Raw genomic sequence first — 25,079 nt, 5'->3', positions numbered from 1 at the left:
CAAAATTATTAGAGAGCTGGGTCAAAACAAACAAAATGTAAGATACTACTCTTAGACAGAAAAAATGAAATGCACAGATATAGTGATACCTGGCTTGACAATACTACATGTGAAAGGGATCTGGGAGTCTCAGTGGACAATAATCTAAACATGTGTCAACAGTGTGATGTGGCAGTCAAGAAAGCCAATGTGATTTTGACCTGTATCTATAGGATCAAGATCGAGGGATGTAATTGTACCTTTCTATTCTGCATTGGTTAGATCTCACCCGGAATACTGTGTCCAGTATTCAGGAAGGATATTAACAAGCTGGAATGAATCCAGAGGAGGGCAACCAAAATAGTAAAAGGAATCCATGCCCTATGAAGAGAGGCCTAGGGAGTTGAGGATGTTTAGTCTGGAGAAGCAAAGGTTAAGAGGGGACATGATAGCTATGTTCAAATATTTTAAGAGATGTCATGTCGAAGAGGGAGCAAGCTTGTTTTTTGCTGCCTCAGAGACTTGGACACAGAGTAATGGATTCAAGATGCAGGAAAAGAGATTCCACCTAAACATTAGGGAGAACTTTCTGACCATCAGGGCTGTTCAACAGTAAAATTCACTGCCTCAGAGAGTTGTGGAGTCTCCTTATTTGGAAGTTTTTAGGGGCTGGATGAACATATGTCAGGAGTGCTTTGATTGTGTGTTCCTGCATTGCAGGGGCTCTTCCAACTCTATGATTCTATCAAGTTGCTTCCAATCTATGGAGACCATATGAATTAATAATGTCCAAAACGTCCTGTTTCTTTTTTCTTGCTGTCTTCAATCTTTCCAAGCATTAATGTTGTTTCCAGTGACCACAATATGATAGCCTCGGTTTAGTCATTTTAGCCTCCAGGGATAATTCAGGGTTGATCTGATCTAGAACCTACTGATTTGTCTTTTTGGAAATCCACACAATCTCTAAAATACTCCTCCAATACTGCATTTCAAACCAATCAACCTTGTTGCTGGTTTTCTTCATTGCCCAACTTTCACATCTATACATAGTAATAAATAGGGAATATTATGGCATGAATTAATTTGATCTTGGTTACCAGCTTATCGCTTTCTCACTATATTGCTTTCTCACAAGACCATTTGGAAGCAGAAACTGAAGTGGGGACACAGCAAATTTGACTTAGTACGCATGGGAACAGCAGTTTCTTTCTTGCCTTCCACTTGTACAAGAGCTTTAGCTCAAGTGTAAATATTGTTCTGGATCCAACCCATTACATTTAAAAGGCAATCAGATAATGTAGAGAGTTTTATGCATTTTACCTTTTCTTCCCTGCTAGTTTGAAAAGATATGTCCTGTAGAGCGTAATCTATATCTGGTCTGTACCGAACTTTGTAACTGATAAACTGTATTACACCTTCATTAGGCCAACCTGCTGGTGGGCGGCTGGATAGTATCCAGGGTGCCTGAAATAAATGAATGAATGAATGAATGAATGAATGAATGAAAGAAAGAAAGAAAGAAAGAAAGAAAGAAAGAAAGAAAGAAAGAAAGAAAGAAAGAAAGAAAGAAAGAAAGAAAGAAAGAAAGAAAGAAAGAAAGAAAGAAAGAAAGAATGGTGTGGTACATCTGAAGTAAATGCAGAACTTTAAATTCCAAATACGGGAATGTTCATATACAACCAGAATAAAGAGCCTACAATTTAAAGTTAGACATGTTACTATAGAAAAATTAATTTCCCCACTGCATATGCGGCAATAGCAATTAGTATGATTACCAACCTGCTCATTGAGTGCTTTGAGTACTATGAAAAGTACTACAATCAAAATATTAAGAGTAGTTATTGTAAGTTACTAAGATCACAAGCTAAGCAGTTTCAGCTGTACGTATTACAGAAAAGTACCTTGCTTTGTGGGGATATTGATAGCACAGTATGAGAATTAAAAAAAAACTCAAATAATTTTACTGTGAGGGAAAGAATGCAAGAAAGTTCTGACTAGTAGATATTAGTAGAACATAACTTTCAGATTAATACCACATTTATATTCCAAATAAAAGCACATAACACCTGAACAAGGAAATACTCAGCCAATTCATAAGGTGCATATAAAAGTATTTTCCCCCTTGATTTTAGAGAAAAATCTCACCATACCAGGCATTAAGTTGATACACTTTTTAAAACAGCCCGCAGGTGGTATTAGTTCTTCGGAAATATACTTACCTCTTTAACAATATTTGAATATTCACAAACCCGTTCAATGGAGATTCCATTGGTTTCAATTTCACATGCTTTGCGGACCCAAAAATTCAAACTTTGAGTTATCTGAAATAAATTTATTTTGTTTATAGAACATGATGACAGGAATTGGCCTCATTAAGCAAATGGGCTCAATAAAGTCACTGTGTAAAGACACAGGGTGCTTGGATTTTCTAAAAAAAGTCCTGCCTTCAAGCAATGTCCAGAACAGATTTTAAGTTCTTAATACATCAAATGTGGAAAGTGCTCTAAGACTTATTACAACCCAGATTACCTAGAAAATTGGTTCAATACACCTACAGTGGTTCCTTTCTTAATATATATGCAAAATATGGTTTACAACTCATTTCTGAAAAGACTTTTATGCCCTTAATGCATGACAAACAGATGATCATAAGGAGAAAAGATATAAGAAATATAAAAAGCTTCACCTCCCCATCATGAAGATATGAATGAGATAAATTTAGGGTATATAATCCTGTGTATACACACTACATATCAAAATTGCTTACACTGAGTGCATAGGATATCGATAATCCCACTGTGGTAGAATCCACCTTGCCATTGGCAATCACTGCAAACAATGCAGCAAAGAAAACCATCAAGTTCCCCAGAAATTCAAGTCGGACAGCTAGCCACCTGTTGTAAACATATTGGGATGGGAAACATCAAAACAATTCAAATTTATGCTCATTATATATTTAATAAATACAGTGCCATAATAAATTAGGCACAGTTAAATACCATGTAACATTTCCATGGAGAATATCTTCCTTTTATAATTAATACTTCCTAGCATTTTGGTCATCTCAGCAATTCTGAATATTCAAGCTTTAATGGTTGGGGTGAATGCTGTAGTACCACTTCAATAAATAGTCTACTTACTGTTTAATAAAATTCATAATTCCATGCTGCTTGTCTGAAGCACAATACAGCTATAATGAAGGATTTCCCACTGATTTCACCCAAACAGCGAGTGTTCAGTAGCTGCTGAACCCCACAATTTAAATAATTGGGACAAAAATGTGTTTAAATTTGGCTATGCGAGGGGTGCCCAACAGACAGTTTTTGAGCTACTGATGTCCACTTCTCTGCTTCAGTTCACTATTTTTCACATAGAACAAGGCTTGGTAACACACTGGGGGAAGGGGATATTTTCATTACTCAGAAACAGCTCTCACTGAAGAAAAAGTTGGCAATCACTGGGCTAGATCATACTTCCAGATTTTAAAATGTCTGATGAAACAGCTATTCAACCTCAACATGTGCTTCTAATAGGATAATAATCTATTATACAACAGCTGCAAAATGTTTTGTTCTGTGAAACTACTGAATCTCTCCACACTTATTTCAGGGGTTGGGGTGTCCAGAGAGGGCTTTTCTTCCAGACATATTCAACCCCAGTACCTCTTTTTTCCTTGAAATTAAGCAAAAGGAGAGAAAATGTATTAATATCTCAGTTATATACCTTGATAAAATTACTAAAAAAGCAACTATTAAAACTATATTGTCATAGGCTCATTCCGCACATGCAGAATAATGCACTTTCAAACTGCTTTCAGTGCTCTTTGAAGCTGTGCGGAATAGCAAAATCCACTTGCAAACAGTTGTGAAAGTGGTTTGAAAACGCATTATTTTGCATGTGTGGAAGGGGCCATACTTTCTTAAAAGTTAGCAGTAGATTATATTTCAGCATATTTTTCAAACTAATTCAGTTTAATAGACACAACTAATAGGTTATGAAGCCCTATTGATAAGAATTCATCCTGGAACACAATACGAATTCCCACCATATTGTTGGAAATGTACCTGTTTGAAATTACATTGTTGTAGAAGCAAACCAGGTTCTCGTTGATCACATCTTTGTTTTGATTTATAAATCGTTCCTGATGTCCAAAAGCTCTGACTGTAGAAACACCCAAAAGTGTTTCACTGAAGTGTGAAATTACAGGGGTGTGTGAAGCACCAGCCAGTCGTCGAATCTGTCGGGAGCTAGCAATATAGTATCGCTAACAAAAGCACATCAAGTAAAGAACAGGTAATATTAGTGTAGAAATCTGGAAAATGTGACGCAATATTCTACATACAGAGCTTTTACAGAGATGCTACATACAGGTATGCACGTAAGACACTGTCTGATACTGAATCTGAACGCTGGTTCATCAAGGTGAGTATTGTTTATTCCAACTGGCAGCGGCTCTCCAGGGTCTCAGGTAAAGGTCTTTTGCATTACCTACTACCTGATTCTTACTGGAGATGCCAGGAATTGAACCCGGGACCTTTTGCATTGCCCCCACCCATACTGAAATATCTGGAACCAATTTTAACTAGGTTGCACAAACGTTTTGCATGTAGATAACAAAATGCCAATTGACACCACTTCTGTACGTATGGATAGTTCTTCAGTGCTTTTTTTAAATTCTAAAAGAACTAGGTTTATGAAAAACCAGTGTATGATCAGTGGTACTAGTGCTAGTGGTCAACTAACTTTAAAAAGTTATATAACACGGGCCAGATTATGACCATTCTTCCATAAAGTTATCCTACCAACCAATTCACTACAAGAGCAGTTGCACAGTAACTTCAAGATTGTGATGCCACCTTTCAGAACATAGTGGTTTCATCATACTGTTGGCTTGAAGTAACTAGATATGTGGAAAATTTGCATACAAGGGACACACTTCACACTACCATGTAAGAGATCCAAATTATCAGCGATACCATTCACTATATCACAATGCAATAAAGTTGCCTCATGGAAGCTATTTCAAACAACCTCCACTTCAATGGCCCAAAGAAAGCTTGCCTTGGACTGGATAGCCTTCCCTTTCAATAACATAAGTTTTAAAAGTCCTTTGATAGTAGACAGCAACTTTACCTAACATTATGAAATATAAGTTTTGCAGTTATGTGACAAATTATGATTTGTACAAATGTTAAATGGTTCAGTTAGATAGTTTGTCTCGAAACAGCAAGAAGACTGGTCAGACACCAAATTTCAACATATGACAACTGCCCAGAGAAACTCACATTCCCCTCCTCTGCTTTATTAAATTCAGCAATCCATGAAAAACAAAAACACACGTGTTTCTTGTTGAACTTGAGTGGACTTACTTGAATAGTAAAATATAGGTATCCAAGTGGAACAACCACCAGCATGAAAAGGGGTGATGCGTACACAATTACAACAATTGTTCCAATAACATCCAGTGTACAATTCAGCCAGGTTCGTAGATAATAATGAAAACGTACATCAACTATAAACATGTCCTAAAATAATACACAGAACACATCAGTTTGAAAGTTTCCCTATCACATACTTGATAAGAAAAGGCACAATCCACAAATTTAATAGCACTATACATTTCTGGGCTAGGTTCTTATAAGAATCAGAATAAATATGAAATATTAATACTAAAATAAATATTCAAGATTAGTTAGGAATAGATACAATAGAAGGCCTTTTGACAAAGGGAACTATGCATTAGGAAACATAGTATGGGATCTTAAGACTCCTTTCTACCAAGAGAGAAATCTTCTATTTGTGGAAGACGCTTTCTGTTCTTTCCTTTTCAAAAAGAAACCTTTGGGGCCATTCTATAGTTTCCATGTGTGGGTCACTCCAAAAACACTGGAGATGTACACCTGCTTTCTAGAGCAATAGGCTTTGGCCGTTTCACCTACAATTTTAGAGAGTGTGAGTATGCATAACCCTTTGTCTCTTTTTTCCTCCAAAACGTGACAACACAATGAGAAACCTTCTGAAGCAGCTCAGCTCAGCTCTGAGTCATGAGTTTTCTATGAGCAGGAGACAAGAGGAGTTCTATGACCACTCCTCCCAGAAAAGAGGATTTTGGAATGCCCTTCTTCACGAAGTGAGACTTGAAATAAAATTTCTAGTACAGAAAAAAAACCAATGAAAACGGGCCGGGGGGGGGGGGGGCAGACTGCCTGGTACTGCTGTTTATTCTTCCTTAAGGTAAGAGGAAAATGGACTAGTAACCTTGCAGTAACTTGTCTTTCCTTAGAACACAGTAAAGAGTGACTACCACTCCCTCAATCCAGCAAAGTGAGAAGCAGTTGCTTTTCTTTCTTCAGCAGGTGCAGTTGTATTGTGAGTTTATTTGTACTTTTACCTTTGTGAACCTGTTGATGATCTGACCTACAGGATTAGTTTCAAAATACTGAAGTGGAAGGCGCAGTACACTGTCCAGCATCTGGTGATGCAATGCCCGAGAGGCACACAGAGATCCTCTAGTAAGCACATATGCACCAAAGCAAACTAAAAGACCTGGGGTGCGAGAGGAAGAGAGAACTATACTGAAAGCAACATCAAGGTAGTCTCCATTCCTCACTATTACCCGACAAATCCTAGCATTAATGCAAAACCTTTTTCTCTTTCAATATTATATGGATGGCTTTAGTCCAAAGCATCTGAGATTTTTTGAAGTTAAAAAAATATCAAAAATAATGCAAATAGCAAAAAAGTAAGTGGATTTCTCACTTACTTTTGAAATAGCAAAAAAGTGGACTTCTCACTAAATTACTCTTACCTTGCATGAATCCCAAGAACCCATAGATGCCAAATCTGTAGTTTCTTAACTGCTTCCATTCTGTGAAGTGTTTAAGTTGTTTAGCTTCTGCTGTCCATGTACTGAGCCACAGATTTTGTCCAATTGCCATAGCATTTTGACCCAAGTAAGCAGCTATGGTTAGCCACATCCAAGACCAACCAAAGGCTTGTAGGTATTTCAAAATAACTGACATTTTCACCTGAATGTAGGAAGAACACATGACAGTTATTAAAAATATTTGTGAATGAAACAGAGCAACATACTGCTCAATCCAGATTGAAGAGGGGGGGTTGAATCGTCCTGTGCAGGCGGAGCAGGGCTGTGCTGGTAGATTTGCCCTCCTTGGGGCACTTACTCTGTCAGAAGGGCAAACAAACTGGCTACTGCCAGTCCCATCAGCACAGTAAGAACATGGTAGGTGCTCTCAGAGATGGAGCTGATGTTAGTTGGCTTTCACCCCAGGTTTGTGGGGAAGTACATGGCAGCCCAGGCCTTGGTTTCACACCATCTTTTGGGTGGCACAAGTACCTTGAGGGTATTCCTGGTGTCAGGGAGATTTTTGGATTTTCCTCCCTCCCCACGCCACCGGAAATCCCTCTGGCGGTCATGGAGCAATGCCGCAAAGGTGCCATCCCAGGCTGCCAGGGGATCTGGATTGGGCCGTATTCACACATCTTTCTAGTGCATGACCAAATCTAGTGCAGCATACCGGGATGAAACCAATGGCATTCAAAAACCAAACTCCCCCTTCATTCAAACTGTTGAACATATTGATTTTTTAAATTGCATCTGCCTACGTGTTATACAGTTACCTAGATAGTCCCATACTATTTTGAAAAGAACATATTTTAAAACACTTACAGTACCAGTAGCAACTTTTTCCTTCTTCACGGAGAAACTGCTCCTTTGATCAAAAGAAATGTAAAAGATTATTTGTTTTACAGCAAGCAAAGGAATTAAAGTAAACATAAAATTACAGTACGATCCTAAGCATAATCACATCCTTCTAAGACCATTGTCTTTGTGGCATGCTACAGAAAAAGAGGGAGATCAATTAAAATTGCCATATATAAAAACGCAGCAAAAGACACAGCCACTCACTACTTCCTACACCTTAAGTATTCCGTGACCCAAAGGAGCTGCTTGTACACACAAATCAGATCATTGGTCCATCAAGATAAGAGGATGAGGGAGGGAAGAAGGGGAAAAATTGAAATCTGGGTACTTTAAAATTAAAGGAAGCCAAAAAGAGTGCATACCTCAATTGCACTTTCTGCTACAGTACAATCATTTCCAGCTTTCTAACAATCACAAACAAGCTGGTTTAGGTTGGGAAGGGCACCTGGGTGCTATTTGTGTGGAGACTCAGTTTTGTGGGGACCAACTACTACCAAATCTGCAAGGCTCAAGTGGACTTCAGTGATCTTGTTGCAGGAGTAATTGGCTGCTTTCACTTTGGATATTCCACCAAAAGCATGAGTCATCTTTTGTTCTCTTCCATCTTTTTTATGCACTACAAGCGATAAAGCCTACTGCATGGAAAAATTCAATGAGCTCTAGAAAAGTGTGTGTTGGGAAGGGGGGAAGGAAGCACGTTCTCCTGCAATGGGCTTTACTGCTGCTTTAGCTGCCCCCTCTCCCCCGCCAGCCCACTTTCTACCTGTTGGTAATCCCAGGACACTGCCACTGGCTAGCTGTTTGGGATGGAGGATGGTGGCCAGGGGACTGGGAGGGTATTTTGGGGGGTAGGAGAGGGTGGCCCTGCCAGGCCTGGCTTGGCCTTTGGGAGGTGGGAGAGGGAATGTGGAGGGGGGGCTTCTGCTGGGCCAGAAGAGCAGGCGATGGCAAGCCACCACTGCCCCACTAGGACCAGTTTGCAGGTTTTTTGGGGGGGGGGGATAGGGTGGAATGGGGTGGATTGGAGTGAGAGAAGGGTAGAGTGCAATGGTGAGGGTGCTGGTGGGCCTGGTGGGGAGTGTAGCTTCCTGCCACCCTCCCCACCAGGCTGGCTTGCTCCTCAGTTGTGGGGAAGGTGGTTGAAATATGAGGGACTCACTTCTAACCAATGGGCTTGCAGGACTCACTTCATGAGTCTAGCGCACCATTGGTGGGAGTGCATCATCACCACATTCCAATCCTTAAGCAATTATGTCTAAAAATATTATCTTAAGTTTTTTGACATCATTACTCACGTATCTTTATGCTGTGCATATTGCCTTTTCTGTGGTACAACATTATCTCTTATTTTAATAATGTTTTTTGGGAAAGAGTCTGCAAAAGTGTTAAAATGAATGTTATTATCTGTTCAAACAGCAGTTAGTTTTTTCTGCTAATTCATTGACAAGGTTTACCAACAGACAGAGATTAGTACAACTATTCTCTCATCCCTTAAATTATTTCTATAGTCCAGGGATCAGCAAACATTATAATTGAAGAGCCAAATAATGTCAAAATTCAGAGCAAAAGATCAGCAAAGAGTCAGTCTAAGACAGATCATTTGCACAAGTGAAAATATTCAATTAAATAGTACTGATAATTGACACAACTATTGATCTATAAACGTTCTATAATCCAAATATTGGTTGTTCCAAGTCTTAGCAGAAATTTGCATGTATTAGGCCTCACAATAAGTAATAATTATACACAGAAGCACCTAGTGTGATGATGTTAATGCACTACCATAAACATGCATATTGTTCACACTTGGATTACTGTGAACTGTTCACCTCTATTATTTTCCTTTCCGTAAAGCGTCTCTATGTAAAAAAATGTTGCTGGCCATTCCTCTCTCAAAGCGAGTATTCCCACATACCCTCAGATTCTACTATAGTTATATATTACTTAAGACACAACAGAGTTACAGACATCAAGAATCCCAGGATCTATATCTGTCTGAATTTAATTCCCCAAATTAGAAACATATAAGATGGAACAGGCTTGTTGGAAAAAGGTTAGTTTACAGAAGTGGTTTTCTTAGGACCACAATTCATTAAGCATACACACACACCAATGGAAAGGGTTAAGAATCCTTGCACAGATCAGGAGGTCTTGACTGAACTCTGTGGTAAGGTAAGGATGCGAGCTGTCTAGCGAGTGTATAACAGAATCATGCCAAACTCACCTACCACTTCTGCCTAATTGTTTATGTCAGACAATGTGTGATCCTTGTTCCTTAAAATCTAAGCTGAAGGAATAAATATCACACACATCAGAAATGCATACGAGATCCTACTGTGAAACAGCTGGTGGGCCATGTGTTAAAATCATTCATTGGTGCTACATCACATGATTTATGGTGTAATAAGGCCAAAGGACCCACAATCACTACTACCTCATGACTACCTAGGACCTAGGTAATAGGTTAAAGTTTTAGGAAACAGAATCATGAGAATGAGTATTTGCTCACTTGATACTGAGAACTTTTCTTTATTCTCCCTTCCTCCACCAAATGTCAGAACAAATTCCGCAAAGTTTGCTCTTTTGGAGAACAGTTCTTTATAACTGCCAATTTCAGTAATCCTGCCATCTTCCATCACCATTATAATATCGGTCTGAGGTAGAATTGTCAGATTGTGCGTCACTAAAATTCGAGTCTTGGAACAGAGAGAGAGAGAGAGAGAGTTATTTCACAGAACAGCAGTATCTTGTGAAAAATACTAGTGTGGGAAACTAAAAAAAACAGCCTTCACCTACCTTGTTTTTTAATAGTCCTGAGGATCCAATCACCTTCTCAAAAAGATGCTTCCCAACATGTACATCAACAGCAGATAGGGGGTCATCCAATAAATAAAGATTTGCATTACTGTACACAGCCCTAGCTAAGCTCACTCTCTGCTTCTGGCCGCCACTTATGTTCACACCCTAAAAAAGAAAGCCACTGTTTTTAAAAACCATAAAAACCATGAATCAAGTTTTATTGGGCTCATACTGGTTGACTGGCCGAACATTTTCATTCTGGAGAGAAGTGAGTAGTGGAGTGCCACAGGGTTCTGTTCTGGGCCCAGTGCTATTCAATATTTTTATCAATGACTTGGATAATGAAAAAGAGGGTATGTTAATCAAATTTGCAGATGATACAAAATTAGGAGGGGTAGCTAATACCCTGGAGGACAGGGGCAGGATTCAAAATGATCTGGACAGTTTAGAGAGCTGGGCCAAAACTAACAAAATGAATTTCGATAGAAAAAATGAAATGCATAGATATAGGATGGGTGGCACCTGGCTTGACAACAGGACATGTGAAAGGAATCTAGCACATGTGAAAGAGTCTTAATAGACCACAAACTGAACATGACTCAGCAGTGTAATAGGACAGCCAAGAAAGCCAATGCAATAAAAGTATAGTATCTAAATTGAGGGAAGTAATTGTACCACTCTACTCAGCATTGGTCAGACCTCACCTAGAGCACTTTGTTTGGTTCTGTGCACCACAATTTAAGTAGGATATTGACAAGCTGGAATGTGTCCAGAAGAGGGCAACCAAAATGGTAAAAGGTCTGGAATCAATGCCCTATGAAGAGAGGGAGCTGGGGATGTTTAGTCTTGAGAAGCTAAGGCTAAGGGGAGACATGATAGTTATGTTTAAATATCTGAAAGTATGTCATGTTGAAGAGGAAGCAAGCTTGTTTTCTGCTGCCTCAGAGACTAGGACATGGAGTAATGGATTCAAGATGCAGGAAAAGAGATTCCACCTAAACATTAAGAAGAACTTTCTGACCGTCAGGGCTGTTCAACAGTAGAATTCACTGCCTCGGAGAATGGTGGAGTCCCCTTCTTTGGAGGTTTTTAAACGGAGGTTAGATGACCATATGTCAGGAGTGCTTTGATTGTGTGTTCCTGCATGGCAGGGGGTTGAACTTGATGGCCCTTGTGGTCTCTTCCAACTCTATGATTCTGTGATGGACAAATCCTGCCTCACAATTTTATGGACAAATCCTGCCGTACATGGATAACTATGAACAAATCCTACCTCACAAGAAAAGGCTACAGCTTGGTCACTAACTGAAATTTATTACACACTAAGCAAGACATTTAATGTTATATATGTGTGTGTGTGTGTGTGTTGTGAGTGTGTATATACACACACACAAAATACCTTGGCAAGGCATTTAATGTTATATACATGTGTGTGTGTATATATGGGTGTGTGCTTAAAATGACAATACTGCTGAACCTGTAGATAAGATTTGGCACTCACCCTTTCTCCAATTTCTGTTTGATCTCCCATTGGTAATTGTTCCAAGTCTGGTGACAAAGCACAGGCCTCCAAAACTCGTTTGTAATACAGTTTGTTCAATTCTGAGCCGAAGAGAATATTTTCTTGTAAGGTTGAATTTTGTATCCAAGCTTGCTGAGACACATAAGCTACTGAACCCTGAATGAAGTTAAACAGAATGGGGCATGAAAAGTCTTCAACGATATGAGACAGCACACTGTAATAGCACTCAAGGCTCTGATCCTGCTATGGATGTGTAGAACAATCCCCACACAGCTTAACTGTTCTTTCCCTCCTACATGGGGGGCATACGGTAGAGACACATATACTGGTTAGGAGTGTTACCTGTGTGTGGGTGTGTTGTGTTTCAGGAATCCATTCACAGGAGCTAAGCCCACAGCAGGACAGAACTGAACCATCATATACACCCCCCTCTGCCCAAATTAAGCACAGATATGGCTAACAGCCCAATCCAGAGAACATGGCAGCCAAGGGTGGCTTCACTACTGCACCGTGCGCAACCTCCAGAAGGCTTTCCAGGCGATGTGGGGAGGCAGCAAAAAGGGGAAAAACCCAGGCCACCTATAGAGCTCCCCATAGCTCAAAACAGTGCGTGCTCCCAGCCTGAAAATACAGTGGAAGCTGTCTAATCTCATTTTCACCCCTGGAAATGCGCCTAGCCTGCTCTCAGCTGCACCAGAGACCAAGTTTAGACCAGCATAGCTCTTTGGGGGAGGCATTTCTGGAGTGGGTGCCATCAAGCTATGCAGCGCCCACCTGCCTTCCAGTTTGCCCACTCCTCCAGCTGAAGTATCACTTATGCCAACAGGATGGACAAACATACCAGTATGGCCCCTTGCCAGCCCCATAAACCAATTAGCCCCACAAGCCCTTTGCTTTGGGCTGCCTGTCCTCCAAAGAAAATATATGATTGATTAAAATGTGTAATTTTAAAATCTGAAGGTTTAAACAAAGAAATGATCTTAAATTTCAAAACACGCAAAAGTCTAGTAGCACCTTAAAGATGAACAAAATGTATAGAAGGGAATAAGCTTTTCTGAATCACAGCTCGCTTAAGATACACTCAGTGGAATGGGGGGGGGGGGGGGCAAATGGTGCTTGGGTCAAAATGCTGCCTGGGCCCCACTCCATGCCCCCCACCCACCCACCCACTTACCTTAGTTCAGTTGGCTGCAAAGAGCAGCAGGCTAAAAAAGCAGCCTGGCTAGGCCCACCAGTCTGCTCCAGGCTTTTGCCGGGCCTCAGAGGGTAGGGCAAAGAGGAGGGGTGTGTGGGCCCTGCCCCCACCACCACTTGCCTTAGTTCAGCTGGCTGCAAAGAGCAGCTGACAGAAAAAAGTAGCTTGGCTGGGTCTGCCAGGCTGCTCTAGGCGTCTGCCAGGCCGGGGGGGGGGGGGCGTGGGGAAGAGGTGTGGGTGGTGACTTTCCACCCAGATGTGATGCCAATGGTGTGTGCCCTCCTGCCCCATGGTAACTACTGGATACACTTAAATTTGGTAAACAAGTGATTGATTTGAAGTCAAATAAATCTGTTTTACTTTTCTCTGAGCTGTTCCTTCAATCTTCTCCATTTCTCCAAGAACTGCAGAAAGGAAAGATGACTTTCCAGCTCCAACCTGACCCACAATAGCAACTAGTGAGCCTTCTGGAATCGTTACACTCAGTCTAAAAATTGTTAAGAAAATAAAAATAATATTCATTATCCATAGAAACCACATTTTGAACAGAACTGTTCAATGGTTGACCTGAAGAACTCAGCTACAATATCTGTCTTCCTGGCACTTTTCCTTCTTTTTCATAGTCAGGTTATGCACATGTGCTCCCCCAACCTCTGTTTTAAGGGTTATCCCTGCCTCCACCTTCTCTCAAAGCCTGCCTCAGATTATTATTTTATGTCATAGATAAAAGCAAGTTTCAACTTTTCCTCAGTTATATACTTGCTAGGCTTCATACATCCCTTCCCTGGCCTTCATCTCAGACAGAATGGGGAAATGCAGAAAGCAAGAGCTACACTTCTTGCCTCTCATGTGAAACCACAGCAGGGGAAAGAGGACGGTTTACATGGATTGTGGGACAGTTTCCCTCAGCTGGTTTCCCTCACCTAGTTAAAATGTTTGAGCCAATTTTTCAATATAGCATGCACTACATAATACAAACACAAAATCAAGAAGCTCCTTATTAGAGTATATGGTCACTTTGGCACATTTGTTCAAATATTAGACTTTAAGTAGAGAGACTGTGGTTCAGATCCCTGCTCTGTCCAAAATTTGGCCAGGTGGTGGGGTAATGAGGTGGAGATCTGGACTAATCACCATCCCTCAGTCTAACACACCTCACAGGGTGGGCATGATGAGATGTGTTTCTATGAGCTGTTTGGAGGAGCAAAAGAATACAAGTGTAACAATAATATTATTAAAAAGAAACACCCAACAGAAATGGAAAACCATATCCTGTTAGTCCGTCAGTAGTTTGGGAGCGAAAAAAACTCCAGTTTACCTTCTACTGTCCCTACTGGGGGCAACAGCTAATTTTTCCCTCAGTTCTCAAATTACAAACATGCTCTTAACTAATGTTTTAAGAAGCTTATAAGAAACATAGTTTGGCCAGCAGTCATTAAGGGGCTCTTTGTTTCCTCACATAAGTCAAAAACTATCTAAACTGCAGATGTGATAGCAGAGTTTGATGGCCTTCTCCCACCAAACCCACAGTCTTCAATTTCAGCTAACAGCCCAAACCACACCTTCTCAGCTCACAGATGATATGTACTGCAATAATCAGAAGCAATGCAGACTTCCCAATGGCAATGTCCTACCAATCACTTGGGAGTTTTGTCTTCCTCCCAGTCTCAAAAAGTCTACCTTTTACAGAGCTCCTTCTATTTTCACCCAAGATTCCGCAAATGCATGAAATCAGGCCTTTCCTATGAGCACTCAACTCAGCATATTGCTTCAGTGCTTCAAAACTGTATCTCCATTTATATTGTAAATATAGTTTGTTTCTTACTTATGTAAGGTTGTGGTTCCAATCTTCTTCCAGCGGAAGGAGGCATTAACAAATCTAACTGCATGATCTTTAAGTCCAGAAACAAAACAATGGAAGTTAACGGAAGTAGCCTCTTTAGTCCAGTTCCCAATAGTTATTCATAAAACTAAAACGATAAAATATTTTTGTCAGCTCACCTCCTCTGTAGTCTGTATTGATGTTTTGAGGATCAAGCTCTTCAGAAGAAAGAAAATTCTCTAAACGGCCCAGAGAAACCTTAGCCTGTAAAAATGGATACATTTGTATTTTAAAACATATTTTTCAGCATTTCTCCCTATTCCTGCACATACTTACTGATGTCATATGGCCAAGGCAAACATTGTACATGTGTGTTTTTATCACCAGTTAACTGAGTGACTGTGAGTGGATTTTTATTTTATTCCACTTTCTTATTTTCTCAATAAAATCCTAGAAAAAAATCATTTTCTCTGCTGCTTTCTTAATGAGCACAGGCAATATATATATATCAAGTTACACAATGCTGCTTAAGCCACACTAAGCGACTTTTTGCTCTACAGCTAATTTTCCCAACCAAAGAGGGGTTTTGTGTCCCACCATTTTGGGTAACAATATTTACCCCCCCCCCCCCCCCCCCCCACCAATCACTCTATCTCTCTCACTCACACACTCACACTTTCTGCTTTTTATTTGATAGGGGAAGAACAATTTTTAAGGAAATAGTTCTGCTTTTGTGACTGTCAGTTTGAACTACTCAGGATTAGCCACCAAACAAGTTCCATAGCTATCAGTTAGGTATAACAAATGTTCTCATTAACATATATAGTAAACGCATTTGATTAACTAGCAAACCCAATTCCTTATGCAGATCAGAAAGTACAGATTTTACTGCATTTTAAAATATAAATGTTATGCTTAGACATAAGTGCCTAAAATTTGGAATGAATTGACAATTCACTTCCAATCAATGAATGCATAGGACTCACAAAGTAAGTCATGCCTACCCATTGGTTGGAAGTGTGTCCCTCACATTCCAATGAATCCCCTCCATCTCCTCCCGCTCACTGACCCAGAAGCAATTAGGACCCAAAGCAGCTTCTGCCTTGGTTTTGTCCTCCTCCATTTATCCTTAATGCAAATGAACTTCAAACAAATTCCAATTCCTAATTTTACCCATCAGATTTTATAAACTAGTCAAGAGACGAAAGCTTGCATAATGTTCAAGATTGCCAAACATTTTCTTTTCTTACAGTTACCTGAGCTGCAGCAGAAATCACTGTAGGCAAATCAAACAAAGGAAGTCGTAAAATATTAAACAAGGAAATAGAGGTAAAAACTTTGGCTGCAGTTAAAACATTTTTTTCATCCAACAGAAAATAGACACCAAAGGTAGCCAGCGAGACCTACAGAAAAAGAAGCAAAGGACTGGGTTTGTTTTCCTACCGTCGCAAAGATTTTCTAGTATTTTAGTGATTTATTTATCTAACAAACAGCATTACTATCAGTTCAAAACATACCTCTTTTCCAAAAAACCAAAATACGACCTCCTGGGGCCATCTTAAAAAATCCCATCTCTTCATTTTTTGTTCACAGAACAAAAATGAAGCATCTGAGGAGACAACGGGGTTTTTTCTCCTGTCTGATCTGCAAGCTCTTAGTTCTGCTTTCTCCTGCCAGCCGTCTTCTGATGTTTGAATCATCCACGCCACCCACCATTTGCTGACATTGCCTTAATCTACGGACACTGTGGCTGAGCATCTTTTCAGTGAATTTAGTACATGGATTGACTCAGTGTTTCCTGCAAATTCCAGCAACATCTAGTTTCCCCATTTTTTAAAAGAAAATTTTGAGGTGTCTTTGTAGCCACGAACACACAATAAGAGAATAACTCTCATAACATGCGTTCAAGGCTTTAAAAACACCTCTTCAATTTTTTTTTTCAAAATGGAAAAATTACATATTGCGGGAATTGGCAGAAAAAACTGAGTCAATCCATGTACTTAATTTACTGAAACGAAACCCAGCCGCAATACCTGCAGAGCAAATGTCCCACGGTAACTGCAGCAAATGACAGGCAGCATGGATGATTCAAACCTCAGAAAATGGTTGGGGGGAAAATGGTAAATTAAGAGCTTGCAGATTAGATGGGAGAAATAAGTTATTTCCTGAATTCTGCACAGCAAGCAGGGAATGACTTTAAGCTGACTTGGGGGAAAAGATCCAGTTTAGCTGGTTCTGGTGGGTTTTCTGGGCTGTGTGGCCGTGGTCTGGTGGATCTTGTTCCTAACATTTCGCCTGCATCTGTGGCTGGCATCTTCAGAGGTGTATCACAGAGGGAAGTCTGTTACACACTGTGTCCCTCTGTGATACACTTCCCTCTGATTGTGATACGTGTTAATTTGATGTGTTAATGTTTATACTTTGTTTCAACGCTGTTTCATATTTCTGCAACCCATGACTTACTGCAACACTTATTAGATGTCTGATCTTTCTGATTGTATTGTCTTATACTGTTCGATACACCTTGAGTCTCAGTGAGCACAGCAGACTATAAATAACATAAATAAATAAATATCAGGTAGCTAAACTAATTTTATAATTCAGGTTACAATCTGGTATATGCTTAGGATAGAAAACTAAATCCAAAATATGTACAGTCAAATTGTCATGCTAGGAATGTTATCTTCTGTAAACTGGGTTCTCTTTTATCCAGTGCAGGGTAGAATATATAATTACTGTGTATGAAAAATAATATCTCATTCACACACGCACCAAAAATGGAATACATGTCAGAGTCAGTCAAATTGTCATGCTAGGAATGTTATCTTCTGTAAACTGGGTTCTCTTTTATCCAGTGCAGGGTAGAATATATAATTACTGTGTATGAAAAATAATATCTCATTCACACACGCACCAAAAATGGAATACATGTCAGAGTCAGCATGGAAAATGTTGTCAGGTATCCAGATAATCTCAAAACAGATATTTCACTTTCCCGAATGTTCACGATTTTTTTCTGATATGAAGGTTCCCATGCATACAGCTTTAAAATCTAAACAGGAAGTTAGAAAGAGTATAAATGCAACTTTTTGTACAAAATATTAAGATGATAGTAGCAATTGAACAAATAATTCTTGGACTGCTATACTATTCTTCACACATGTCAGTGAATAAGGAGAAATTGTGTAGCAGCTCCTTACAAGAATTAAAAGAACCTTCTTCTCCCTCTTAATGGAGCAACTGCCTTTCTTCAAACTCAATCATGGTTAAGCATGGTTAAGCACTTTACTTTCTGGTCTCATGTAGAATGATCCAGCAACTGCCCCATCTACTTAGTCAAAAGACTTCACAAAACACAATTTGAAACCACACAGTTTGTCCATGATCACAATGTGAGTAGCCACCGTGATACGTGCTGGCTGGCTGCTAAAAGGAACAGATTATGTATTCCAGTTAGGATCCAAAGATCTCCTCTATGTACTCCCAAACGTTTGGCTGCAATTAATGAGTTCTGTGTTTAAATTAAAACACAAATCACAACCAGCAGACTCTCCTACCATGCAACAAATGGGTCTTAAAGACTCCTTGGTTGCAAAAGCTTTATCATGTGGCATAAGGGAAATTTCTGCTTAGGAAACATAAGCCTTGGGAGCATAGATCAAGTTGTGTGGTTTCTTTGATCCTGGGCATCACTGAATCACAGCCAATTTCTCTAACCACATAGGAGTATCTGGTCTTCCATGTATATATATTAAAGACTATTATGCTTATATCACTGGCCTAACTCAGATGTAATGCCAAACCATACTTCGTCACTACGTGAACAATGCTTGTGCATTTCCTTCACCTCACATACTCATATCTGATTATTTACCGGGCAGTGCACACCATCGTTGTTGTTGGATCCAAACCAGGAAGCTATCATTTTTGTTTTTCCTACTGCTCAGAATTGCACAGGATATAACAGAGGTCTGCAACCTGCGGCTCTAGAGCCGGATGCGGCTCTTTCAGCCTTATACTGCGGCTCCGCGTTGCCTGGTCAAAGGGTAGCATGGGCGTGTCCCTCCAGCCCTCCAGAGCAGCGCTGGAAGGAAAGGTGATTGGAGGGGCCGAACCGGAGGCAGCTCCGTGCATGAGGGTGCCGCTTTTCGCATCCCCTCCACTCATCTCTCTTTCCAGCACTGCTCTGGAGAGCTGGAGGGACACGCCCATGCTGCCCTCCAACCCCTGGAGGTCGGAGGGTAGCATGGACGTGTCTCTCCAGAGCAGCCACCATCCCCCCTCTGCCTCACGGGGGCAGGCGAATGCCTGCTCTGTTGGACAGAGGGGGTTTCCCTGCCTGGTGCCACTGCCTCCTGCAGCGTGAGAGGCAGCAGCACCAGGCAGGCCGCAGCCGCCACCTCCCCCCTGCCACACGGAGCAGGTGGCTGCTTGCTCCGTCGGGCAGAGGGGGTTTCTTGTCCTGCCTCCTGCAGCGCGAGAGGCGGCAGCACCGGGCAGGCTGCAGCCTCCATCCCCCCTCTGCCCCATGGAGCAGGTGGCTGCCTGCTCCATCGGGCAGAGGGGGTTTCCCTGCCTGATGTCTCTGCCTCCCAGAGCAGCGCTGGAAGGAAAGGTGAGTGCAGGGGCCGAACCGGAGATGACTCGTTGTGAAGCCGCCTCTCCAGTTCAGTAGATCTTCGGGGCCATGGAAAACGGGTCCAAATGGCTCTTTGGGTGGTAAAGGTTGCCGACCCCTGGGATACAAGAACATACTACAGTTCATGCTAAAATAAAACAACTTTCTGAATCAGGGCACATGAGGGAAAGAGAGCCTCACAAGGGTAAAGGTCATTTATATTTGAACCTGTTTCCAGATATCCACTCTACATCTTCCTAGAAAAACATTTAAGAGACTATGCAAAGGAAAAAGTACAAATACTTCCATGATAGGTCTAGTAACCATTTCCAAACCCATTTTTTAAAATTCCACACCCACCTACCCATGCAGCAATGACTTTATTGAAACCTATGGAGTTCCCAAGGTTGGAGAAGGGCCATGGCTCAGCTCTAAAGAATCTGCTTTGCAGGTTCAATCTGTGATATCTCCAATTCAAAGGATCAGGTCTAAGAGACAGGAGAGACCTCAACCTGGACAGCCAGTACCAGTCAGAGGAGATAATACTAACCATCATGAATCAATGGTCTGATTCTGTATAAGGCAGCTTCATTGGTTCATTCTCTTTTGCAAGAATAAATATACTTCAGACTTGCATGAGAATTAGTGCTTTTCTGGTTACATGCAAGAAGTACTAAAAATAGCTACTCTGATGCATAATCTTTTTCATGTGTTCATGACTACATAATTGTTTATTTATGTATTTATTTATTTATATTTATGAGATGCCCTCCCCCCTGTGGTGGAAACCAGTTAACTATTTACCAACACTTTAAAATAAGATGTAACCATTCCATTGAAAAAACGAAGTGAAAATATTTAATGTACTTCTGGGTTAGAAACTAGCAGTAAAAAAGATAACGCTGGGAATCACAGGACAAGAATGTACAAAAGCCATGTGGAACAAAGACTGCAGAAAGGAGAACTGGGTGAGGCTGAGTGAAAAACAACTATGATTCCAAACAACTATGACCTTTTCATAAATGAGGAAAAAGCAACAGTATGGATCCAGCTTAGTCTCATGAGAAATGTGAATGCTGTAAAAGCCCTCAATGGAAGATCAGTCTCAAAAAAGCAGATCAATAGAACTAATCAGACAAAAATATTCAGCAATATAATTTTTGAATAATACGTCCTCTGTTCATATTCATGAGTTGTCCATCTTACCTTTATGCCATGCAAGATTTCATTTAAGAGTTTAACTCGTTGATCAGTGTTCTTCGATTGGCTTTTCTGGTTAAAAAATAGGTGGCAATTTTAAAATCACAGAACCCAAATATTCCACAACTGATTAATATAACTCTGCTAGTAATAAAGAGATAGATCCTCCACCCAATTTGTTCCACCAATGTCCACTGTCTCCTGCTTGCATTTCCAAGGAACAGCCAACAAGCATTTATGAGCACAGGGGTCTACAGAAGAGAAGTGGACAAACATCTGCTCTGAAAATTAAATTTTGCTCACAGTTCTCTCGAGCCAATGTTTTAAGAAGTATAATTGTAGTACCCCCATCAAACAACTACAGTTTAAAAAAATACTCCTACAGTCATTATAAATGGAGGTAGAGTTTAGCAATTATCTCTTAATTAAAATGAATTCCTTCCTGCAATGTAGCAACTTGTTACTGAAATTCCTTACCCTGAGTTGCTTCACTCTGGCTGCTACATAAACATTTATAGGTACAACCAAAAGTAGCATTCCAATGCCTGCTAGCACAGAGGGGCCCAGTTCTTGCCAAAGGAAGATGATAGTCAGCAGAATTTGAAAAGGGGCTGACCATAAGAGGTTGAGATTGATGGTCAGATCCATAAGTTGCTGGACATCTGTTGACATCAAGTTAACTATTTCACCTGTTGTATATTTTTGTCGTGAAGAACTAGACAAGTTCAAAGCCTGCACCCAAAGAAGAAAATATTCTGTAACAGCCTAGTGGTTTTGATGTATAACCATAGAAATTATGTTACACCGTTGCAAAAAAACACATAAATCCAGTGGCGCCTTAAAGGCTAACATGGTTTATTCCTGCATAAATCTTCAAGAGTCAGACCTGCATCTCAGAATGCGAAGTCTGACTAATGAAAGCTTATGGTGAAATAAATTGAGAAGGATTCATGAGAACTTTTGAAAAAAATTAAGTATGCCACAGACAGTACAACAAAAGTGTTCTTTACAAGCATGGAACTTAATGCATCATTAAATAAAGAGAAAGACTTTATTTACTTAGAAACATCACCAGATCTTCAACCTGCTGTTTTTTCGGGGGGAGGGTTAATTAATTTATGTCGCCCATAGTAGAAGAAATCAGCTCTGATATGTCTATTTTGCACTGAAACCATCTCCAAAAAACTTGTTTGAATGTAGTATTTCATAGGGAAACAAACCCTTTAAAACAAAACTACTTTCTAACCTGATATGACTTCTACCAAAATGCAAAGAATGTCAAATCAAACATATTTTAAATGTTGTCAGCTTGAAAACCAGCCTGGGAAAAAATGTCATGTCCTTTTAATACAGACTTAATAGATGATATTTTTTCAGGTAATGTCAGTTACTCCCATGCCATAAAAAGTTTCAACTGCCCATTTCTACACATAAAGTCTCCATTAAATAGACAGAACATTTTTCTCCAGGCTTGTTGGCAACCCTATAAGGAGAGATGTTTTGGTGTTTAACATAAGCATCTATATCTTGGCCCTGCATTAAGCTGTAGTATTTCCACTGTTCTGCTCTCTCAGAGTTAATCTGCAATTAGTGCAGTTATAGTATAGTTTTATGATACTAAAGTTAATTTAGCTGAAGTCCTATAATAGAACTCCAAAAACAAAAATCTGCCTGCAATAAAATTTGCGTGATTTATGTATTTCAAAGAATTTTCTTGGATGTTAGTCTTACTAATTTTACTGGAACCTACAAGTAAGAGGTTCTTTAAATTAGAGTCTTCAGGAGCAATCCAGACTAAAATATTTCAATGGTAGATCTAAACTTTTCTGCCCTCCCTTCCCACTGGAACACACTGATCTCTTGGGAACCCTGAGAAATGACATGAGCAGGGTCTGCAGCATAAGGGAGGAAGGAAATCAATATTAATTCCCAATTTAGTCTGAATCAAACCCTTCATCAGGATCAGCAAAGATACAGAGAAATAGTGCACCAGCCAATAACATAACATGAATATTAGAACCACTAACTGTGAAAGATCTACCATATTAAAGACTGTGCTCTGTGGCTAAAATCAGCACAATTGATCAATGAAAGTTCTGCTGTATTGTTGAGAAAGAATATATAGCAAACAGAGAAAAGTGATTACCTTTTTATACAAGAGGCCAACCATTGCAGTCTTAACTTTTACTGCATTAAGCATGTTAAGACGCTGATAAGCCTGATGGATAAGTGTTTGCAGAACGACCACAATAAGAAGAGCAACTGCAAATCCATAACCATTCCAATATGAACCAGAATGATGTTCGCAGAAATCAATCATTTCCCTGCAAATTAAGAGGAATATTTTTTAAAGCCCACACAAAAATTTCCTGATTTTTATCTTTTATGCACACCATTTGCAAACAGCTGCCCGTCAGCGCATTCAGGCCAGGAGGAAGAACGCCAGTGAATTACGTACAAGCCCCCAGTTTATTTTCATTTTCCACATGAACATTTACGTTGTTTACATAGTTTGCTTACGTTTCCGTAGTTTACGTAGATTCCATTTTTCCAACGTTCTGATTGGCTGCAGCTAAGGGACGGGGAGAGCAGGCGGCGAGGCAGGAGAAATAAACCGGTCCGTCTCCCACAGTGTTTGCATGGGAGCGGGAGTGGCATGGGATTTTGAAAAGTACCACCAAAATCATTTTTTTTGAAAGCCGCAGGATAAGTCAAATCTCGCGGGGTGGGCCCGATTTAGGCCCAAAACCATGTGGAATTCATGGCCAAACCAGGATGGTTCACTTCCTTATCCCAGGAAAATGCCAAAGGGAGCTTTGACTCTCCATAGCCTATACAGTGAAACTTCTGCTGGTCTCTAAGGTACTGTTGCACTTGAATCTAGCAGCATTGTCAGGTCATGAGAACTTGTTGAGACACCAATTTTACCAGACAATTTAAAAACATTTAGTGTGGGGCCCTTGAAAATGTGGAACCTGTTTTGCTACTAGGTTAAGCAGGCACTGATTATGATAAGAGTAATGTAACTGAAGAGTAACCAGAGGTCAATGTTTAACCTAACCACCAGTATCTTGAAACACAGCTGTCACCATAAATATGTGCTACCAAGGACTCTCTGGAATAATTCATCTTTGAAAACAGTGACTAATATTGTATACAGCTTTTATAAGCTAAAAACCTATTTAGTCTCCAACCTAAAAAGAAATTTGAGAAATTTAGCCCAATTACAACTATAAGCAAGAAAAACTATGTTAAAAGTCCAGAGTAATAGAATATCTGTTTTCAAGACTACTACCAGGTCAAATACATTATATTTATACTTACTTCATAATCTGTGGACTCAAAAAAGATAAAAAATCAACTGCAACTTTCAGAATAGTAACTTTGATCAATGCAACTTTAAACGTTTGCCACAGTGGTGGCAACAGAAATACTTTCTGAAAAACTGCTTTCTTTGTTACATCTTGTTGTAGAGGCACCTGCATTTTGAAAATACAGAAAGCTTTTCATGAAATCAATAAATCAGTCGAAAAGACTGGCAGACACTGTACAGCAAGACATACTGGGGAATTTTAAGATGACTCTGCTCACTTTTTTCGCACAGCACCAAAACACAGCTCCACTGACATCTAGAATAAGTTTGAACGTCACGTTTAAATATAAATGTACTAAAGAGAACTGAATGAAAATTAAGGATAATTCTATGCAGAGTTACTTCATTTTGCTCACAACATGGATAAGCCAATAAGCTTAGACTGGAGGAAGTATTGTACTGCATCTGCTACCAAATCACAGGAATTTATTAATGTCATGCATTAATCCTAAGTATACACCAAACACATGGTACTAATGTGGCAAATACATGGCACTCCCTCATGTCTGATTTAACTGCAATAGTCCATTTGTTATATCTGATTAATATTCACTAATTGGTTTGCTACACCAATATTTATTTATGTGAATAAATTTTTGTGATGTTTAGAATCTACATGCCACCAGGAAGCAAGACTGTGTGTTTTCTGCTTAGTCATCTGCTATATCTCTGCGGCTGTCAGATCTCCAGCTATGTGTGTACTGTATAAATCTTATCTTTCAAAAACAATTACTTAAAAATTGTTCATGCTGCAGATGAAATTATAGCAACTGGAACTAAACCAACTGCAGACGGAATTATAGCCCAATTACACCGTTACACCGTTACACCGTGTAACCAAAATC

The 25,079-nt window shown here is 39.9% G+C and overlaps 1 protein-coding gene across 4 annotated transcripts in view; it reads right to left on the bottom strand.

Annotated features, from left to right (window-relative positions):
* The window catches only part of LOC125430814 (ATP-binding cassette sub-family C member 2-like), a 36,127-nt gene that overhangs the window by 5,007 nt on the left and 6,041 nt on the right, over positions 1-25,079 (bottom strand). For 2 of the 4 annotated variants that reach the window (XM_048493056.1, XM_048493057.1), the window contains exons 4-24: positions 24,186-24,340; positions 23,008-23,185; positions 21,339-21,593; positions 20,868-20,933; positions 17,958-18,095; positions 16,300-16,446; positions 15,223-15,307; positions 15,047-15,113; positions 13,582-13,708; positions 12,006-12,182; positions 10,502-10,669; positions 10,215-10,401; positions 9,001-9,079; positions 7,670-7,712; positions 6,788-7,007; positions 6,371-6,525; positions 5,349-5,504; positions 4,044-4,243; positions 2,747-2,873; positions 2,199-2,300; positions 1,300-1,443 (exon numbers count right to left, since the gene is read on the bottom strand). In XM_048493056.1, coding sequence (XP_048349013.1) covers positions 1,300-1,443; positions 2,199-2,300; positions 2,747-2,873; positions 4,044-4,243; positions 5,349-5,504; positions 6,371-6,525; positions 6,788-7,007; positions 7,670-7,712; positions 9,001-9,079; positions 10,215-10,401; positions 10,502-10,669; positions 12,006-12,182; positions 13,582-13,708; positions 15,047-15,113; positions 15,223-15,307; positions 16,300-16,446; positions 17,958-18,095; positions 20,868-20,933; positions 21,339-21,593; positions 23,008-23,185; positions 24,186-24,340 — 2,976 coding nt within the window. Of the gene's footprint in view, positions 1-1,299; positions 1,444-2,198; positions 2,301-2,746; positions 2,874-4,043; positions 4,244-5,348; positions 5,505-6,370; positions 6,526-6,787; positions 7,008-7,669; positions 7,713-9,000; positions 9,080-10,214; positions 10,402-10,501; positions 10,670-12,005; positions 12,183-13,581; positions 13,709-15,046; positions 15,114-15,222; positions 15,308-16,299; positions 16,447-17,957; positions 18,096-20,867; positions 20,934-21,338; positions 21,594-23,007; positions 23,186-24,185; positions 24,341-25,079 lie in introns of those variants that run through there. The other 2 variants (XM_048493059.1, XM_048493060.1) reach the window with 2 other exon arrangements.

The sequence above is a fragment of the Sphaerodactylus townsendi genome, linkage group LG04 (assembly GCF_021028975.2).
Source record: "Sphaerodactylus townsendi isolate TG3544 linkage group LG04, MPM_Stown_v2.3, whole genome shotgun sequence".
NCBI classification, from domain to species: domain Eukaryota; kingdom Metazoa; phylum Chordata; class Lepidosauria; order Squamata; family Sphaerodactylidae; genus Sphaerodactylus; species Sphaerodactylus townsendi.
The sequence above is the reverse complement of the archived record's forward strand: the minus strand, read 5'-3'. Positions and strand labels throughout refer to the sequence as shown.